The sequence below is a fragment of the Toxotes jaculatrix genome, chromosome 14, assembly GCF_017976425.1.
Source record: "Toxotes jaculatrix isolate fToxJac2 chromosome 14, fToxJac2.pri, whole genome shotgun sequence".
Classification (NCBI taxonomy): Eukaryota; Metazoa; Chordata; class Actinopteri; family Toxotidae; genus Toxotes; species Toxotes jaculatrix.
In genome coordinates this window covers 3,964,448-3,983,408 of record NC_054407.1, presented here as the reverse complement: position 1 = coordinate 3,983,408, position 18,961 = coordinate 3,964,448, and the positions used below count along the sequence as shown (strand labels likewise).

Below are 18,961 nucleotides of genomic sequence, written 5' to 3'. Positions count from 1 at the left end.
CACATGTCCTTCTGCCTCACCTTCCAGATGTTGTTCCCATCTGCTCCAAACACCTGCTGCACTATCTCGTTCCATCTCTGCTGCTTTTACAATCACCGCTTTGCTGTCTCAGATTAATTAAACAATATGCAAAAGGCCATTCCTCCGAAGAGTGAAAATATTGGAGGTGCTTATGTGTAAATAAATGGGGAATTATCGTGTAATTATGTTTGATCATGCTACAATAAAAAAAGGCACATTATCCCGTTATTGGTCTGAAAGAATATGAAACAAAAGAGTTCAACGTGGATCAACATGCACACAAATCACTTTATATGCTGGAGTAGCTGTATTTTGTAAGGCATGTAAATACAGTGCAAATACAAGGTACAGCAATAGGACACTACACAAATCTCACAGGATTGTTGTTAGATTAACACACTATAAAGTTGCACAAATATTCCAATTTTAATATTTGTGTTTATATTATAAACTCAGGTCATAAAACTTTTATCCTGTCAAGCATCCTCTAATGCCAATAAAATTTCAATAGCACTGAACGTAATAGTTGGATTCTAAGTCCTCCCGATAGTGCTCCTGTCAGTCATCGAATATATAAATCTGATTGACCTTATCACACACCGTCAGGAAGGTCAGGAAGGAAGGTTTTAAAATCCATTAGTGCCAGCAGCTGTCAGCCTACCCAGGATTACTCCCTGTGATCCTGACCACACACTCTCATGATGTGACAACGGTCTAACAACTGCCTGCTCCCATCCTCCAATTACAGCCTGCCCTGATTTATCTGTATAAATGGTGCATCATTTACCAGCCTAACAAAACAAAAAGGCACCTTCACTAAGAATAGAACAGGTTTAAGTAGGTAATCAAGCATGGTAGGTAATGGTAGGTTTGTTTCTTGTGTGCCATTCTCCCACATAATCCAGTGTATTGTACAGAATGTCCTCCTCTACATCCTTGTACATGCAGCAGGATGATAATGGATGACAGTGATTTTACAAAATGGACTGAATGGACATTGAAGTATACAGTACACAGTAGATGCATTGTACTGAATGTGGCGTCCTCATGAGTTAGTATAAAGAGGCTACACTATGATCCCTCCATTTCCCCAGGTGCAGATCCTGAGTAAGAAGGTTGATGTGAGCAAGGTGACGTCCAAATGCGGCTCCAAGGACAACATCAAACACAAGCCAGGTTCAACTTAAAAATCTCTTGTCCCCTGTTTTCCTTCCTTCAAATTCTATTCTAATGTATCCTGACTTTTTTTTTTTTTTTTTACCCCAGGTGGTGGTGATGTGAAGATTGAGTCCCATAAGCTAAACATTAAGGCTAAGTCTAAGATTGGATCCCTGGACAACGTGGGGCCAGGCAACGCACAGACCAACGGACACAAGGTCAAACTTAAACATAGTCATTAATGTTTTCAGTTAACAGACAGTTAACTTCTCTGGTTCTGCTGACTCATTGTGCTTTTACTGACTAACGCCACTAGATGGTGTGATGGCATGAGAGTAGTGCACTATAAAAAAAAAAAAACAAAACATAGTGTTCTTTGTGTGTGTGTGTGTGTGTGTGTGTGTTTATGTGTGTCCCTGCCTGTATGTGTCTATATTTGGCTACAGGAGGAGAAAGCAGAGGAGAAGACATCTTCACCCCCAAGTGGCGCTCCAACAACAGGACCAGCAGGCGTTGCTAAGGCAACAGCACCAGGTGGTGTTGCTAAGGAGAATGGGGTGAAGGAGCCCACACCTACTCCTTTTGGGGGAGATGGACTGAGGGAGCCCCTTAGCATCGACAAGCGCATCACTGAGACAAGTGGGTGTTAACAAACACACACACACACACACACACACACACACACACACACACACACACATACACACACACATAAACAAATGGGGTGGTAAAATTAGCTGACGCTTTGCCACTAAATTAAATTATGAATAGAGCTACAGAATAAAGATTAGCCAGTCTTAGGGAATAAACTCATCCCTGGCACTGCAGCAGGTGTCCAGACTCTCTGAGTTCAGAGGGACAACAGATTTCTGCCTCCTAACGCATTTGCCAAACAGACTAATTGATGGATGTGCTGTCATGCTAATACAATAAAGAAAAACAGGAATGTTGTATAATTTGGCTCATATGAACCCGTCCCTGACCATAACAGCCTATCAGAGGTTGGAAAAATTTAAAGTCTGGAAATTTCCTCTGGTCTCTTTTTCACTATCTCACCTTTTTTATTTTTCTTTTTTTTTTTTCCTCTTTTCTAAACCCAGTTTTCTCCCCTCAACAGATTGAGTCCCAGTGACCTGTAGATTTTGGTGGGACATGCATGGCGCTCGCCGACCTGCCAATCAACAGACCAACCACAGCGCAGTCACTTCCTTTTGGCCCCGCCCTTCATCTCGCCCACCGCAGCACCAAACTGAACGATCGCCTCTCAGTGTTCCTCTGGGGTCTGCTTGCCAGCTTCCTGCTCCCAACCCTGACCTTTGACCTCTCAACATCCTTGGGTTGACCTTTGGCCTTGCCTATAACAGAGAAGAGCACTTGCTGTTTGTCTGTGTTTCTCTGTGTGGGATTCCACCAGCTTCTCAACTGATTAAATGTCCTTGTAAACCCTGATTTAGAGGACTTAAACCCAACTCTAACTCAAATCAGACAACTCTAACACAATAAACCCAATATCACAGTCAATGCTGTATTGACTATATTGAGCATAGCCAGATTTTTCATTGATATTTCCACCTATTTACTGTTTAAACACTCCTCAGAACTTACAACTGAGTTTTGAGGCTTTACTCGGGTCCAACTTTCACAATTCAAAACAACTACGATCTCTCAACCCTGTTAGCAGACTTATGCTAGTACTACTTTTTGCCCCACCTCCAATCCCAGTCCACACCCGTTCAGCCCTGGACCACACTAACCGGCTAAGGGCTTGCTGCCAGCCAGCAGCAGGGCAAAGACCTTCAAGTCTGCTTTAAATCAATACATTCCACCCTCTCAGCCAGCCAGCAACTATTTCCAAATCTATACAACACTGTACGATGACTCATTATACATTACTCAAATAGTATCTCCCATTACTTCTCTTGGTTTGATTGCACCGGTTTGTCTCCTCCAGATTTATTACAGTAACGCTTATGCAGACTAGAGTAGATACAACGGGAGAAGGTTGGATATAGATCGAAAGAATGGAAATACATCTAAAGGAGGATTTCAAAATCACTGCAGCGAGTCTGTGCAGAAGGTTTTAGGATGTCAGATGATTCCTGTGTTAAGAAAAGACGAGTTTGGGATTAGTGCATGATGATCATCTAGAAAGGTAGGCGTAGAGTAATAAGGGATCTCTTTTGCTTCTCTGGGTAGCCTTGGCTCAAAACAGGATTTGGCTCTGAACACAGGTATTTGATATTGAAGCCAAATATTTTTTTAAGTTAAGATAGTGTGACAGTGTTTGACCTTGAAGGAACAAATAGAAATTCCAGATGAGGGAATGATTCTGAACTGGAGTATTTAACTCTTTATTATGAGTGTTAAATCTTGGAGTTTAACTGCAAGCTGCTGCACCTTTTAGTCAAGCAATGTGAAAGCATTAATGCACAGTATATTGTAGCCTATGTAGCACTTTTCTTGTTGCAAATATTTTTACCCATCATGACACAAGCAGTTGTTTAAAGGCCAAGGCACACCACCAATGAGAGCAGTAAAATCTTCTGGCAAAAGTCACTTAATGTCGATGGAATTACCACAATCAGTGGTTGGCATCGAGTGAAACTTTGGTGAACTTTGACCCACAAATTTGCAGCATTGACCAATAGCAGGCCTGTTAAACAGTGCTGACCTTTGGAGGATCAGAAAGCTGAACAGTCCAAAATGGTGGAGGCTAGTGCATCTTTATAATCCATTTTATTTGATCCTCCCCTCTCGGAGTATAAACAGCTCTACAAAATAGTTGTAGTTTGCACACACACAACTGAGGAGTCAATAATACCGACATGTCCTTTGTCCTGTTAGCAAATGTGCTAATAAGCTTGCTATCAGTTAGCAAGCTCGCTAGTTTGTAGAGCTTTTTTCCTCTCTTCAACAACTTTTTGTTGAATGAAATGATGTACAATCTTGACACAAAATGCCAGGGGAGTGTAAATAGCACACTTCAGAGAAAACAGAAAAAAGGTCAGAGAGCTTGTGATTGACTAGCACTAGCATGTTCTCTGCTTGCAAGGGTCTTAGTGGTTAGCTTGTCGGCTACCGTAGTTCCCCAACTAGCCCTGTGAGTAGTACCTCTATCTCCAAGCCTCTGGAACTATGTATTACAGGAAGACATGCAGATGAATTTTGTTGTGCCACTTTCTGGTGTTACAGAGCTTTAATTCATGACAGCATAATATCTTGAATATTTGCTCAAACGTCAGGGTATACGTGTAACACTTCGATTTAGATCAGTCCTGGTCGCATGGTCTTAGCACACGTCCACAAACCACTGTGGCTTTTTCAGCACTGCAGCCCCGTTCAGTTTGGGCTGATGAAAGTATTTTAAAAAATGGACAAAAATGCACCTTATACAACAGACCCATGTCTAATACTAACAAACCCCTAACCTTCATCCCTAAATAAGCCCATACATTCATATGCCACAGACTTTGGGGGCACTAAAACGTTTAGTCTTTAGTAAAAGTATGTCTATTTCTGCCGCAGCACATGAAACCCTGTTCTCCCACACCATAACACTTTGGTTCCCACACTGTCTAATCTCTCTGACAGCAATGTAGTGATGCCAAACCTCCCATGTATCCTTCAGTCCCACTCATACACCTGAACCTGTGAGGGACCCCAGCAGTGTCTAGCTTGTACACTCCACATGTGGCTAGTAAAGACAGACAGACAGCACGTTCCTTCTCTCGCACATTTGGCACTTCCTTGTCATTTGGTTCATCCCAGTGGAGAGGAGTGGGGCTACGGGGCCACACCCTCTTTTAAGTCCTCACACTAGCTGGTGCGTCTTAGAGTCCTCTCTGTGAAACCTGCTAACTTTCTTCACACAAACACACATACAAATAAGCACAGATCTATACAGGAAAGCACACATGCTTACTGGTGTGCATGCACACTTTCAATACACACACAACCACCACACACAAACAGAAATCAGCACATATACACAAATACAGTATGGTACACAAACACCAATCAGCACCCTAAAACAAAAACAGTATGCTGCTCATAAAGATATTTCTCTCTTGTAGAATGAAACCAACTCTTTAGTGTGTTTTGGTGGTCTATGCTGATATTGTTAAAACAATGATGAGATGTGTCGGTGTGTTGTTCCTGTCATAGTCATTGTCGAACATTTGCATCATAGGCTCACCTCATTCCCGCCTCACTCTTGTCTGTTTCCTCTTCCGGTGTTCCACTCCAACTCTCTGACAGCAATACAGTGATCTTAGTTGGGAACGCCTCCTGTTACCTGTGCATACACATGAGGGACAGACAGACAGACAGAGAGAATGACCACAGAGGTTAACAGGTTAGGAGAGCAGCGAGTTCACATGCAGGAAGAGCTGTCAGTTTAAGGTTATTATTTTGTTAAATTCATGGCAAGTCTGAAGTTGGAAGTTTCTTTGCAAATGTTAAGTGGTTTCCAGTTTTGTTTTGTTTTTGTTTTTTTTTAAACTAGAAACTGTCCAGTAGAAACTACTAAGAGCTACTACCAAGCCACTTGAGGTGACAGAGGTGACAGTTTCTAGTTATCTGTTTCTCTGGCACATACTTGACCTTACATCTGTAGTGTAAATAGATTGACGTAAATAGCTTTTTAAATGCTTTTTTTGTTTGTTTGTTTGCTTTTACATTTTAGTTTAGTGTTTTCTTGCTTGTTTTGTATATATATCACTGGATATACAGAAAAATATTAAAAATAAGCTAAAATTCTTAAAGGGAAAAAAAATTAGAATTATTTAACTACACTGGACACAGCTCAAAAATGCCATGAATGCAGAAGTATTTCAGCAGGGCAGAACCAAGAAAGGCCTGCAAATACTGCAGCTGGGACCATCCAGAGGCTTCTGAAGTTGTCTTTCTAGTAAACAAGTCCATCCTTTGCAAATAGAGACCCACATTTTAAATGATAATGCAATTTAAAATGATCGTAGTACACTCAGATTTAAACCTACAGTTGTATGGAATGTTATTTTTGCTCAGTTTCCACAATTGTTAAATGTCTTAAATTATCTATTATGGAAAAAAGAGGTGACTCTTTTTTTTTTTTTTTAAGTCTGTTTGTATTATTTGAAGAAATCACCTAAATTCAGTTTTGGCATGTTAGATTCTATTCAAACAACACTGTGATGTGACTCAGATTTACAAACCAGAAGTATTGTTTGTCATGTGTCACACCAGTAAAAGGAGTAGAGGCCGCCCTCTTAAAGGAGATGGCACTGTCTACTCACTGTAACTCTATGCATTGTGCATTAAAGGCTGGGATGGTCGCCGCTGAAGCTATGAAGGATTAGTGACATGTCTGTGGCGTGTTGCCGTACTTGTCAGATGTGTGAAATGTTATTTCTGCATCCATCCTGTAGAGAGTGTCGCTTAGCCTCTCGATCACTGATGGTCTGGCTCTGATGCTTAGCAAAGGCTGACTGAGAAACCTTACATCATCATTAGAGAAGCTACTGTAGAGTTTCATGCTGTTCTCATTTAAACGAGCGTTGACGGCCACACTATGCTATTGCTATCAAAACCATATAAATTATGTACAGTTCCCCGTAAAACTGAAAAGTCCTGTGCACTTTGAACACAGTCGCGTTCATTTCTTAATGCACTGAAGTGATATAACAGTTGCTCATATTTAATATCGTACTGTTCCTCCAAATCATTCCCATGAGTTGCCTAAAAGTGAAACATGTCACCTGACATGTGTGGATCATATGTGAAAATGATTATGATTAAAATGTGAATGTTCCATCAGGAATAAAAGAACAAAGGGATGAATACACTTTGATAGGTGTAGGCAGTGGTTTTCTGTGTATAGAAATAGAAACAAGTTGTAGTCTAAATGTGTGTTGGAAGCTCAGTGGAAGAGAATATCACCACAGGATGGGATGAGTTGAGGCTGTATATCCTGGGTGACACATTGATACCCTTTATCCGTTATCTAGGTCAGCTTAATGGATTTTAGTAGTACTTTACTTTGGTTATCGGTGTTGTGCTGTTGGCTATGATGGTTTAACACTGAAAACTCTAGTCTCATGTTGTTCCCATTAACAATCACTGGTTCTCACTTTCTGACCAAGCTTCAAAGTCACATACATTAGCATATGGTGTGTGTTAAATGAGTGTAAGTAATTAGCCTTCCACTAAAATAGTGAAAATAAGCAACTTCATTTTAATGAGATGCATCAAAACCTATGAGGTTTATTCCACGACTTATAAAACAGATTTAAAACACTACCTGTTTTCTTTACACAGGAAGGGAATGAAGTTAGCCAGACTGCAGGTTTATGAAATGGACCTTTCTAATGATAAAAACTGCGACTCTGTTTTATAATGTCTCAAGCAACAAGCTTTTAAAAATGAGATTTTTGTTCAGAAGCAGACAAAATCCATGATTTGTCCTGCTCAGTGGTCATATCTTGGTCTGAGCTGTCTAATAACCAAATTTAAGGGTTCAGTACAAAAATGTTTGTTGCTTGTATGTTCAAAAATGAATATCAGTCAACACATCTTTATCAACAAAAAAAAATCAACAGTGGTATCGCTTCAAAATTCTAGTGTTGTTCCAGCTATACTTCACATACTGTATGTTAAAGCAGCAGCACATGGAGCTATCCAATAGAAGTAATCATGGTTCTAATTCTTTCCTGTAGATAGGGAAGAACAGAAAGGCCACATTATCCCTTAAAGTTAAGGTTCAATATAATCCCAAAGGATATGATTAGGTTCAAGACTAGATTTATGCCTTTGGTCTCGCAGTAACCAGGTGTAGTAGTTAGGTGAAGGATAAAGTTAATGTTTCAGCTTTGCAGCTTGGGCAAGATTAAATAACCAGATTCACACTGATATCCTTTCACAACTGTTTGATTCCCCAGTTGTAACACTTGAACACCACCCTTCCACTAGTGTCTCACACTTTCCATTGTATATACAGTGCATTCAGAAAGTATTCAGTCTGTCACCGTTTCCACATTTTATTATGTTGCAGCCTTATTCTGAAACTGTTTGGGCTCATTTTTCTCCTCAGCAGTCTACACTCAGTATCCCACAATGACAAAGCTTTTTTTTTGCAAATTTATTAAAAAGAAAAAAAAAAATCACATGACATAGGTATTCAGACCTTTGCTCAGTACATTGTAGAAGCACCTTTGTTGGTGATTACAGCCTCCAATCTTTTTGGGTATGACACAACAAACTTTGCACACCTGGATTTGGGGATTTTCTGCCATTCTCCTCTGCAGATGGTTGTTGGTGTACAGCCATTTGAGCCCTTTGGACCTGTAACTTTCTCCACTTATCTTTCCCATCAACCCTGACCAGCCTCCCTGTTCCTGCTGCTGAAAAACACCCTCACACCGTGCTTCATCGCTGGGATGGCACTGGGCAGGTGATGAGCAATGCCTGGTTTCCTCCAGACATGACATTTAGAATTGGGGCCAAACAGTTTAATCTTGGTTTCATCAGACCAGAGAATCTTGTCTCTCACAGTCTGAGAGTCCTTTAGGTGTTTTTTTTTTTTTTTTTTTTCCAAACTCCAAAGAGGCTTTCATGCATCTTTCGCTTTCAAGTGTCATAGCAAGGGGTCTGAATAATAATGCCAATGTGATATTTCCGTTTTTCACTTCTTTTTAGTTTGTAAAATATTTCTAAAATTCTATTCTGTCATTATGGGGTACTGCAGATTGGTGAGGGAAAAATGAATTTAAACCATTTTTGCATTAAGATGCAAACTAACAAAATGTGAAAAAGTGAAGGGGTCTGAATCCTTTCTGAATGCACCGTAGCTACAACCATGTTTTTATAACTCCCAAACTAACTAAAATAAATTAAAATCAAAAAAAAAAAAAATTGTACTTCTTAACAGGGTGGATGTTGACAGATGAGCTTTAACGTTCATAAAATAATGGTATTATTGTAAGACTGAAAGCATAAAAAAGGAAAAGTGTACTTTTTCTTTTTTTAAAGAGTCTGCCTTTTTTCCCACCAAGAAAAGGGCTGCTGAAGTTTCAAGAATGTTTTCAAAATGTATTAAAGATGCAAGATTATGAATTCATGTATGAGGTTTGTCTCTGTTCTGTTTTAGAAAATAGATCATATATGGAAACGCTATTTACAGGGTTCAAATTGACAGGCAGGAAGGGAGGCAGTGTGTGTCATGTTTGGTACGGTTACATATATATGACTTAAAGAGGCATCACTGAAACTAAACCTGAAACCACAGGGTTTCAGAATTGGTTGGATAACTTTATTAAAACAAGTTGGTTTCCACTTTGGTTTGAACTGCACTACATATGACACCTGACACACACTGGTCAGCCCTTTCTTCCTCCTACCACCACCCCCAGTTAGACCAACAGTAACAAGACTTAGTCTTTTGGCATGTGGTAGAAAGTAATGTTCTGTATTAGACAGCTCCTGTTTAGACACCTCGACATACCTACCAACACAGGATTGAATTAAGGGAAACGTTAAACCAAATTATCCTCTCAGTGTCAGTAACGATGATTAAATTTAATATAAGAATTTGGGCCTATTTTCACTCTTGAAAAATGTAGGATAAATCAATTGGCACTGAACAAATAAGTTTGAATTTGACTTGTTTTTTTTAAACGATATGCCTGAAATTGGGAAACTGGGAAAGAGTTTCTAAAAGACAGTGTTGGTAGATATGCACCTGGAGCCCCTAGCTGTGTCTCCCACCTACAGAGGCTTGTCAACATCACAGCACTGAAAAGTAGCTTTGTCTGTCTGCAACCACAGTAAAACCAACATTCCAACTGATTCATTGTCAGATGAGCAGAAATCTGTAACTCTGTGTTGAACTATATTGTACTCTCCAAGTATTGTATTTTGGTTATTTTTATTTCATTTTTCTCTACTGACTTTGGTCTGGGATATCAGCCACATGTTCAAATCTGTCAAACAAGGAGAGGGAACAAGTAAAATAATCTACTTTTCAGTACTGTGGAGTGGATCCACTGTAGTGTGCTGTATTATACTATAGGGCACAACACCATAGCAAGAGCATGCAGATGACAACAAAACTGCTGGTTTTTAGAGGCATATGTCCTGTTAAGTAGAGCTCATCTCCCCCTGCAATTCTCAATATTTGGTATGAAAGAGTTGTTCATTGTGATTGTTAACCCGTGATGTGAATATTAATCATGAAATAAAAAGATGAGCAAAAGTTCAGGTCGTGTCATTTCTTCAACATTAATTATAGCTTACTGTGTATTCTAATAATGTTTTTGCATATTGACTGATCTGATCTTTAACCAGTGGCAAACCATAATAAAAACAGTTAACCCAAACTCTTCACTCTTAGTATCGAACTACATTTTCAGTTCGAATCTGAAGTCACTGGCTTAATGTGATGGTTTGAAGAACAACTTTTCTGGTAGAAAAAAAATAAATAAAGAAGGATAACACTATTCTCCGCTCCACTGAGAAATACATTCTGTTAGCAAAAGTATTTATGCACACTTAATGGTTTCCTTTAGAATTACTGGACACAGTAAATAAACTATGCCTGAGAAGAAGAGGTTAAGACAGAAATGAATCCCTAACTGCTTGCTCAGATTAACTAATGTTTCCTATCTTAGGTTTAACTAAATCTATTGGAATGTAGCATCTATCATGGAAGCACACATGATGGAAAGGTATTTATTCTGAGACTTTCTGGTAGGTCAGCTCTCATGTTTGTAGGGGCTTTGCTTTTTTGGGTTAATGATAGCTGCTGCATCTGAAAATTATCAGTTTACTGTAGAAATTTCCAAAATGAATTTACAGAGCTTGACACATTCTCTGACTCATCAAACGTTATGGTAACAGTCAACAGCAATGGGCTCCACAGAGCAGCACACTGAGTATTTGAAAATGACATTAACTGTTGCCTACAAAGCAGAGGAGGCTTTAAAAAATATCAAAGCACTTCCTGCATGAAATTTCTACTGTGCGTCTTTGAAAAATGACAGTTAAGGAGACCTGTGGAAGTCAAGACAAGATCTGGAAAAAGATTCTATTTAAGTTTTGGAAAATCAAGAAAAGTATCAGGTAAAACATGTCACAAACGAAAAGCTGAAGCTGCAAAGCAACATATTAGGAAACAAGTGTGTGTTTGTGTGGCAACCAGAGGCACAGGAAACATTTAGGTGAAGTAAGAACAAAAAACACAGTACAATTACACCTGCAAATGTTACACCAGGCCTTAAGTGTTATGGTAGAGGCAAGGAACACAGGTAAAGGGCCCTAATGCAGACACTCAAGCAGGCAGATTCAGTGAAAATATATTGAATAATAAAAACAAGCTTACAGGCCAACTGGTGGAGAAGCAGGAGTCCATGCAGGCAGGAACAAAACTCAGGTAATCCAAAAAATCCACGTATGGACTCAGAACTCAAAAACTCAGAACTCAGAAACTCAGAAACAAACTCAATGGAACCTAAGGAACTGTAACAAAACAACAAAGGAGGCAAATCCACTGGAACAGTGGAACAAACAGGTGAACTGACAAGGAGAGAATGCACAAAGAGGCAGAGGTAATGGGGAACAGGTGAAACACATCAGGGTGGAGCAGACAATCACAAAGGCGGGAAAAACACAAAGACAGGAAATAAAGCCACAACAAATACAGAAGGAATGCAACTTCAAAATAAAACAGGAAACACTAAACAGAAAAGGAAAGAAACCAAACAAGAGTCCAAAAAAGAGTCACCAGAGGGGCTGATCATGACATCACCATCTCTGCCAGATTTTATTCAGTTCTCTAACACCATCTAGTCACTTGCCACATTCAGATGACCGTTTTTGTTTTCATGATAATTTTTAATTAACCACTTCTTGTCAAATGCAGGTATTGATGTCAGGCCTTTAAATCCTACTGTGAGTTATTTTGACCATTATTCCCTAAAACACAGTTTGTTGTTTACTCATTCATATGAAAGATGACTTGACCAACATTTGTTTCATGTATTTTGTAAACCTTTCCTTCAAGGTTTCTACACCAAAAAGTTTAGCTGAGCTGACTCCTTTGAAATTCAAAAAACAACCTACGTAGAGACTAGGACTAAAAACAATACAGATCTCTATGTCAGCAGTAACAAAATTTAACAAATAAATTTACCGAATTTTAGTAGTCACACACAGTAGTCAAATTAGGCAGGTTTGTCAGGTTTACTACATGTTTAAAATAGGTCAGTGAAGTTCCAGAGGTTGGTTGTACCCTTGCTTCTTCCCCTGTCCTTACCTTCTGGCATGGCATTGTATCCTTGAGCACAAAGATAACCTGTGAAATTCCTGCTGGCTGCCTTCACAGCACTGATGATTTAGTGGACAGCTTATGACGCACAACAGATGAGCAAAGTGCTTTTACATGGAAAGGAGCAGTAACAGGTGACAGACAGCAGCAGCAGACAGCCAATGATTTACTGCACAGCCATCTGAAACAAAGAACAACAATAAAATCTGTAAACCAACAAATGCAGGGAAGATTCAAAACATACGCAGTGAGAAAACTTTTTTTTTTTTTTTAAATCTGAGTTTCAGAATAAACTTATTTCATTGACAGCCAATGCATCCTCAATGGAAAAAGGAGTTACTGTAGCTTTAAATCCAATTTTCTACAAGGTGAACCATGTTATTACCTAACATCTTTTAAGAGGAGAAATGAAATTCAGAACATGTGGAATTAACATAATTAACACACATGAACACATATTCTGAATAAAAAAGTCACAGTTGCACAAAGCTGTTCTGTTTTTGTATCGCTTTTAACAAGATAAGTAAACTCTGTTAACATTGCTCTGTCACCTGTACACATTTTAGAAGTTAACATCTCAATGATAAGCTTGCAACAAGCATTTCCAGTATAGCAAACTGCATTTAAACACAAACAGGCTGTTCAAGCTCTGCATTGAAACTCCTGTTGTTCAGGAGTGTATCTAGTGACACAACTAACCAGAAAAAGCATGCAGTAAAATCACAACTGCACTACAATATTTTCAGTATGCCTTGGTTATTTAACATAATCAACGTAGATGATAAATAATAATTTATTGAGACTATCCTCCTGGAAAAAATATAATATATTTAAAATATAATATAGAAGTGTTATTCGGACTAGACTAATTTATCTCTCCAGAGCTGAAAGCCACAGACTTTCCAAAAAGAAAATCCAGGTGTCCTAAATAAATGTTGAAGACTTACAGTAATTGCTGAACTGAAATTGGGTTATTATTTGTAAGTTGATGGCCTCCATGACAGATTCCACAGAATGTCATGCACCAGACAGGCCATGACATACCACTGCTTAACCAGAGAACCTTGCTTAACCTGGGTAACGACAGGAAGTTCTTCTGATTGTCCTCCATACAGTGGAAGTATATATAATAGATAGAGATAGATATAGATATCATGTTGGCAATGTGTTTGCCTTCATACCAAAATTCTGAACTCCTTTAATTAGCTGCAGTCTATCAGCCCTCCAATAAAGGTCCCATTCCCAGCTGTCCATAGTCCTTGTACCTCTGACTTCTGCAATCACATGTACACACAGGGGAAGCCGCGAGGCACCTTGTCTCTCTTAAGTTTGAAATCTGAGCCAACTGCGCTTTCAGATGATGTTTCTATTGTTAGAATGCTTGTTATTTACTGAGGGTCACTTGAGGAGGTGTCAAGTACTGGACCCTGCCTCCATATGTCCTTCTCCTGTCTTGCTCTTTCTCCTGGCCTCCATTCAGACAATGAAGCGGTTAGTGGTTGGAAGTGGCCGGAAGACTCCTGTAGATTAAAAAGTTCTTCTGCCAGTGAAAGCTCAACGTTGCATTTAACAGAGAAACAGGTAGGGTTTGAATTACATTATATTTTAAAGAATTTAAAATTACATTATAAATGAAAGAATTTTGCAACTTAATGTATTGTTCATTATGTAAAATATTTTATGTAACATCTGCACAAGCTGCAATTTATGCACATAAAATATGTACAATCTACTGTTTTTTTAAATGAAATCTCATAGATCAATGTGCAGAAATACAGTGGTGCCCTGGGAAAGTGGTCTCAGACTTTTGGACCCCACTGTGTCTGGGTGAAAGATGATCAAGGCCTAAAACTGTGCAATGTTCTCTTTTTTTAGAGAAACTTTGGACCAAAACTTTCCTTTCCATCACAACCCTTATTATTCTGTTTGTGTCTTATTAACAGATTTAAAGTCAGTATGTCTGCTAGAGTGCTAAAAGCCAAAACTTATTACATATTGCATTTTATATTAGAGACCTCATTTGAATGAAATGTTATATGTTTAGTGAAACATTTAAATAATTTAAATTTCACAGGCTACTCATTTACTACTTACATGAAACAGGACAGAAGCACCTTTAGTCAGTTTCCTTAACATTTCATGTTTTTCTAATAAAAAAAAAAAAAACATAGGCTTTTATTGTGAAACAACCAAAATGTTAGGAATGAGACACCTTCCAAAATAGTGCCAGATAAGCCTGTAAGAGAATTGCTGTCTTAAATTGCAGATTGTATCTGTCATGTTAATGACACTGTGACATGTTCATAATAGATCAATAATCTGATTATCTATAGCAGATGTGAATTATGTTGTGGATGTTTTCCGAAATCACTATTTATGTTAATGGACAGCCAGAGCTGTTTGCATTTAGCACAGTATTCCTTATTACAAATGGATTTAAATGTCTGACCTTTCACACTGGACCAAATTATGATCTACTGGCTGTTTCGTGTACATAAAACTTTAACTTATTAGGTAGAAAGGCCAACTAATAGGTTTAGGTGGCCTTTCCACCTTATAGTCCACTGCACAGTGTGGACTTTAAGTTATGTATCCAAAAGCAAACTATACGTTTTGGTTGATTCTCCAGTTAAACTATGAACTACTGCTCATAACCTCAACATAAACTCACAAACTGCTGTTACACATACAGTCTGTACCTTAATAGAGCAACACTTTGCTGACCTCTAGTGTTTTAAATTTTCACCCCCCTGCAGTTACCTAGCTGTGTACTTCCAGATGTGTGACTCCCTACACTGAGACATCACTGCTGGGTGTGGTTTACGAGTACAATAGAGCACGCCTCTGACCACACCCACACTACCCATCAATGTTGCTGCCATAACTAATCACTGTTTCCTTAATGTACAGCAATAACCTTAGATTATGATTTAGGAAATTTGATTAATTTTTTACATTGGACATAAAATGCAAACGGATGAAAAGCCAGCCATTCTAAAACTGTTTTGATAAAATCATTGAAGTAAAATATAATTTCAGTAAAACCAAAAAAAAAAAGAAAAACTTCACTGAGCATTTGGAAGATACAACCAGATCATAAATCCGACAGTTAAAATTAGCAAATGCAAGCCATTTTCACACGAGGCCTGGACATTGTTGAGTTCAACTGGACATTAAACATTTGCGTTCACATACATAAGTTCAGGGTTGCAGTGCATGTGTAAAATCATAAGCATTTGTAGACCAACCCACTCTCACAAAGGTTTCTGAAATATTCACTAAATTTAATCTATTGATTTGTTTACATGTAGTCGAATTTTACATTTTTCATAACACTCAGCACAATTTTCAAATTAAAGTATTTCAATTGGAAACATGTTTTTTGAAGCGCAAAGAGGTGGTTGGGTGGATGGTGGGCGTTTAAACTGCATGACCTGCATCCAGAAACCCGTGTGTGGTTAAATTTCAGTAACAAAAGCACTTTGGTTAAGGTCAGTGAAATGTATATGTGTGTGTGTGTGTATGTATATATTACCTTCTCATTCAATGGTTTTTCTTTATTTTTATTACTTTCTACATTGTAAATTCATACTGAAGACATCAAAACTATGAAGGAAAACATATGGAATTATGTAGTTAACAAAAAAGTGTTAAGCCAACCAGAATATGATTTATATTTTAGATTCTTCGAAGTAGCCACCTTTTGCTTTGTAGCTTTGCACACTCTTGGCATTCTGTCAGTCAGTTTCATGAGGTAGTCACCTGGAATGGTTTTCCAACAGTCTTGAAGGAATTCCCAGAGGTGCTGAGCACTTGTTGGCTGTTTTTCCTTCACTCTGCGATCCAACTCATCCCAAACCATCTCATTTGGGTTTAGGTCAGGTGATTGTGGAGGCCAGGTCATCTGACACAGCACTCCATCACTCTCCTTCTTAGTCAAATAGCCCTCACATAGCCTGGAGGTGTGTTTGGGGTCATTGTCCTGTTGATAAACAACTGATGGTCCAACTAAGCACAAACCAGATGGGATGGCATGTTGCTGCAGAATGCTGTGGTAGCCATGCTGGTTAAGTGTGCCTTGAACTTTGAATAAATAACCAACAGTGTTACCAGCAAAGTACCCCCACCATCACACCTCCTCCTCCATGCTTCACGGACAGAAAGTTTAAGGCCATGACCTATGATCCTTAACCTCTGAGGAGATTTTTGTTGACCATGTGACTTACGTGATGAGGATTGACTGACACATGAAATTGGGATCTGGGCAAAAGCAAACAGAAAGACAGAAGCAAATCAGATTTATGTCATTATTTGATTAAGATGAACCAAAAATGAGAATTCAAAAAAAAAGTCAGAGAAAGAGAATGAATCTCATCACTAAATGTGTCACTAATCCCTAACAAAATGTAACCTGCAGCAAAACTGTATTTACTTGTCTGTATCATTTTAACAAACACTAGAGAAAATGTTCACTTACACACGATGCCTCACTGGAGTGAGTTTTTTTTTCTTACCTTTGACCGTCAACCTTTGTCAAGTGAAATGATGGATCCAGTGGCCGAGATCAGGCTGCCTCCTCATTAATAAAGGTTGTTAGTGAACCAAATATGGGGATGAATATCATAGAAATTTCATCCAGGTTGTCTATCACAAAAAGCATTGTCCAAATTGGGTAGAGCCTAGTGCTGTTATTTGTTGCTCTCACCTTGTGAACAGGGCTAGACTGGACAGTGGCAAAGGAAGGGGGAGGCAAGACGTTAGGGAGCAGGGACAGGCTACAGTCTATCAAGTAATTCTCTTCTGTTCCAGTAAGTTATATAAAGTAATTTTGGAACTATAAAGAATAGAATTTCTTATAATGATAATTAAATTATTATTCTGTGAATTTAAGTTACTTGGTTTATTGATTATACTACAAACAGCAATGCTCAAAAACATTTAAATCATGAAGCAAAGGGAGCAGAAAATCCCTTTCCTCCTACACCACTTCAGTTGTATCAACACATAATAGAACCTACTCTATAGTATGCTCCATAACAGCATTAATGAGGCACCTGTTCTTCTTTTTCTTAGCACTGAACATCTCAGGAGGAAGCACATCCACCAGAATATATACAGATACTAAATACTGAATCAAGATCCACTGTGCCTCATGTGGGTGAATGTATGTCAGACATGCTTTAATCATATACTGTGTCTTCATACAAATAAAGAAGACCAGCGGGCAAGCAGGATTTATGGGACATCAAACATCCTGAGCTCTAAACTTCAACAATAGTCCATCAAGGGTGTGAAATACATTTCAAGAGGGAGAATAAAGAGCTGCAGCTGTTGTCTGCAGCAAGGCAAGACAAGGCCAAGGTCACAGCTGAGAGATCTCTTTACTATCACTCACCACTGTTAGGTCTGTACCCTTACTCTAATGATGGCCACATGGCACTTGGTTTCCTTTTCTTTACCAGCAATAAAAATGTTCAGATTTCATTCTATACAATCCACCTCAAGTTCATACTGCATGAAAAATAAATTACTTGACATGAAAGCTTCTCCCCCTGAATAATAAATAGGTTAAAGGAGTCTCTCTGATTTTGGAGTCAAAAGCCCACATGTTTGATGCCCGCAAAAGATTGGAAGTGAAATTGATAAAAACCATGAGTCTGTGGGAACTGCCATAGCATACCATCTCCAAGACTCATGGTACCTTTAATTCATGCCCTGACCTAGGCTGCTGACTGTGGAGATGGAGCAATCTTTTGTTGAGAGGCCAACATTTTGGTTTAGGACTTTGCATTATGTATAATTGGGAAATAGGGCATCAAGACTGTTGTACCCAACAGATGCCAACTACAAGTTGCCCTTGGCCTGTTTCTGTTTACATGGTATTGTTTTCTTCTCTTTATCCTTGAGGACAAAGATAACCTGTGAAATTCCTGCTGGGTGACTTTGCGGCTTTCAGGTTCAAAGGACAGCTTGGGGACAGTTTGTGACACAAGTGGTCAGGACAGGTTTTTATATTTCTTTGGCCAGCACCCATGAGAAACCAATGATGTACTATATGTACTACATGTAGTGTAATGTTGGATACTGTGTCATACAAGAATATTCTATTTGAGTATGTATTGAGACCAAAAATCAAGACATAAAAAAAATGCACATAAGTGTTATACTATGAAGGACAATGAATCAACCTGAAATTGCCATGGAAAATGGCAACCAGGAGATTTCTTAAACATTTAATGTGATTTAATGACATGGAATTTAAACCCAGGTATACAGAAACCTGGTACAAATGAAATCCTACAAAGACAGTTGGCCTGTAATACAACCAGGACCTCAGCTGTCTTTTACATTTCCACCAGACCTTGTCCATGCTTGCCTCCGTATCTCCTTTACGTATCACTCAGTCTATTCCAGGCTCTAGCAGACCACTTAGTCAACCATTAAAGGTCTCATTCCCAGCTGTCTACAGTCCTTATGTCTTTG

The 18,961-nt window shown here is 38.8% G+C and overlaps 1 protein-coding gene across 1 annotated transcript in view; it reads left to right on the top strand.

The window, feature by feature from the left end:
- LOC121193037 (microtubule-associated protein 4-like) overlaps positions 1-2,521 on the top strand; it is an 85,064-nt gene extending 82,543 nt beyond the window's left edge. Inside the window, exons 13-16 of the mRNA XM_041055144.1 lie at positions 1,116-1,197; positions 1,288-1,397; positions 1,626-1,818; positions 2,319-2,521. Of these exons, the coding sequence (XP_040911078.1) occupies positions 1,116-1,197; positions 1,288-1,397; positions 1,626-1,818; positions 2,319-2,521 (588 nt within the window). The remainder of the gene's footprint in view (positions 1-1,115; positions 1,198-1,287; positions 1,398-1,625; positions 1,819-2,318) is intronic.
- Positions 2,522-18,961: the final 16,440 nt, after the last annotated feature.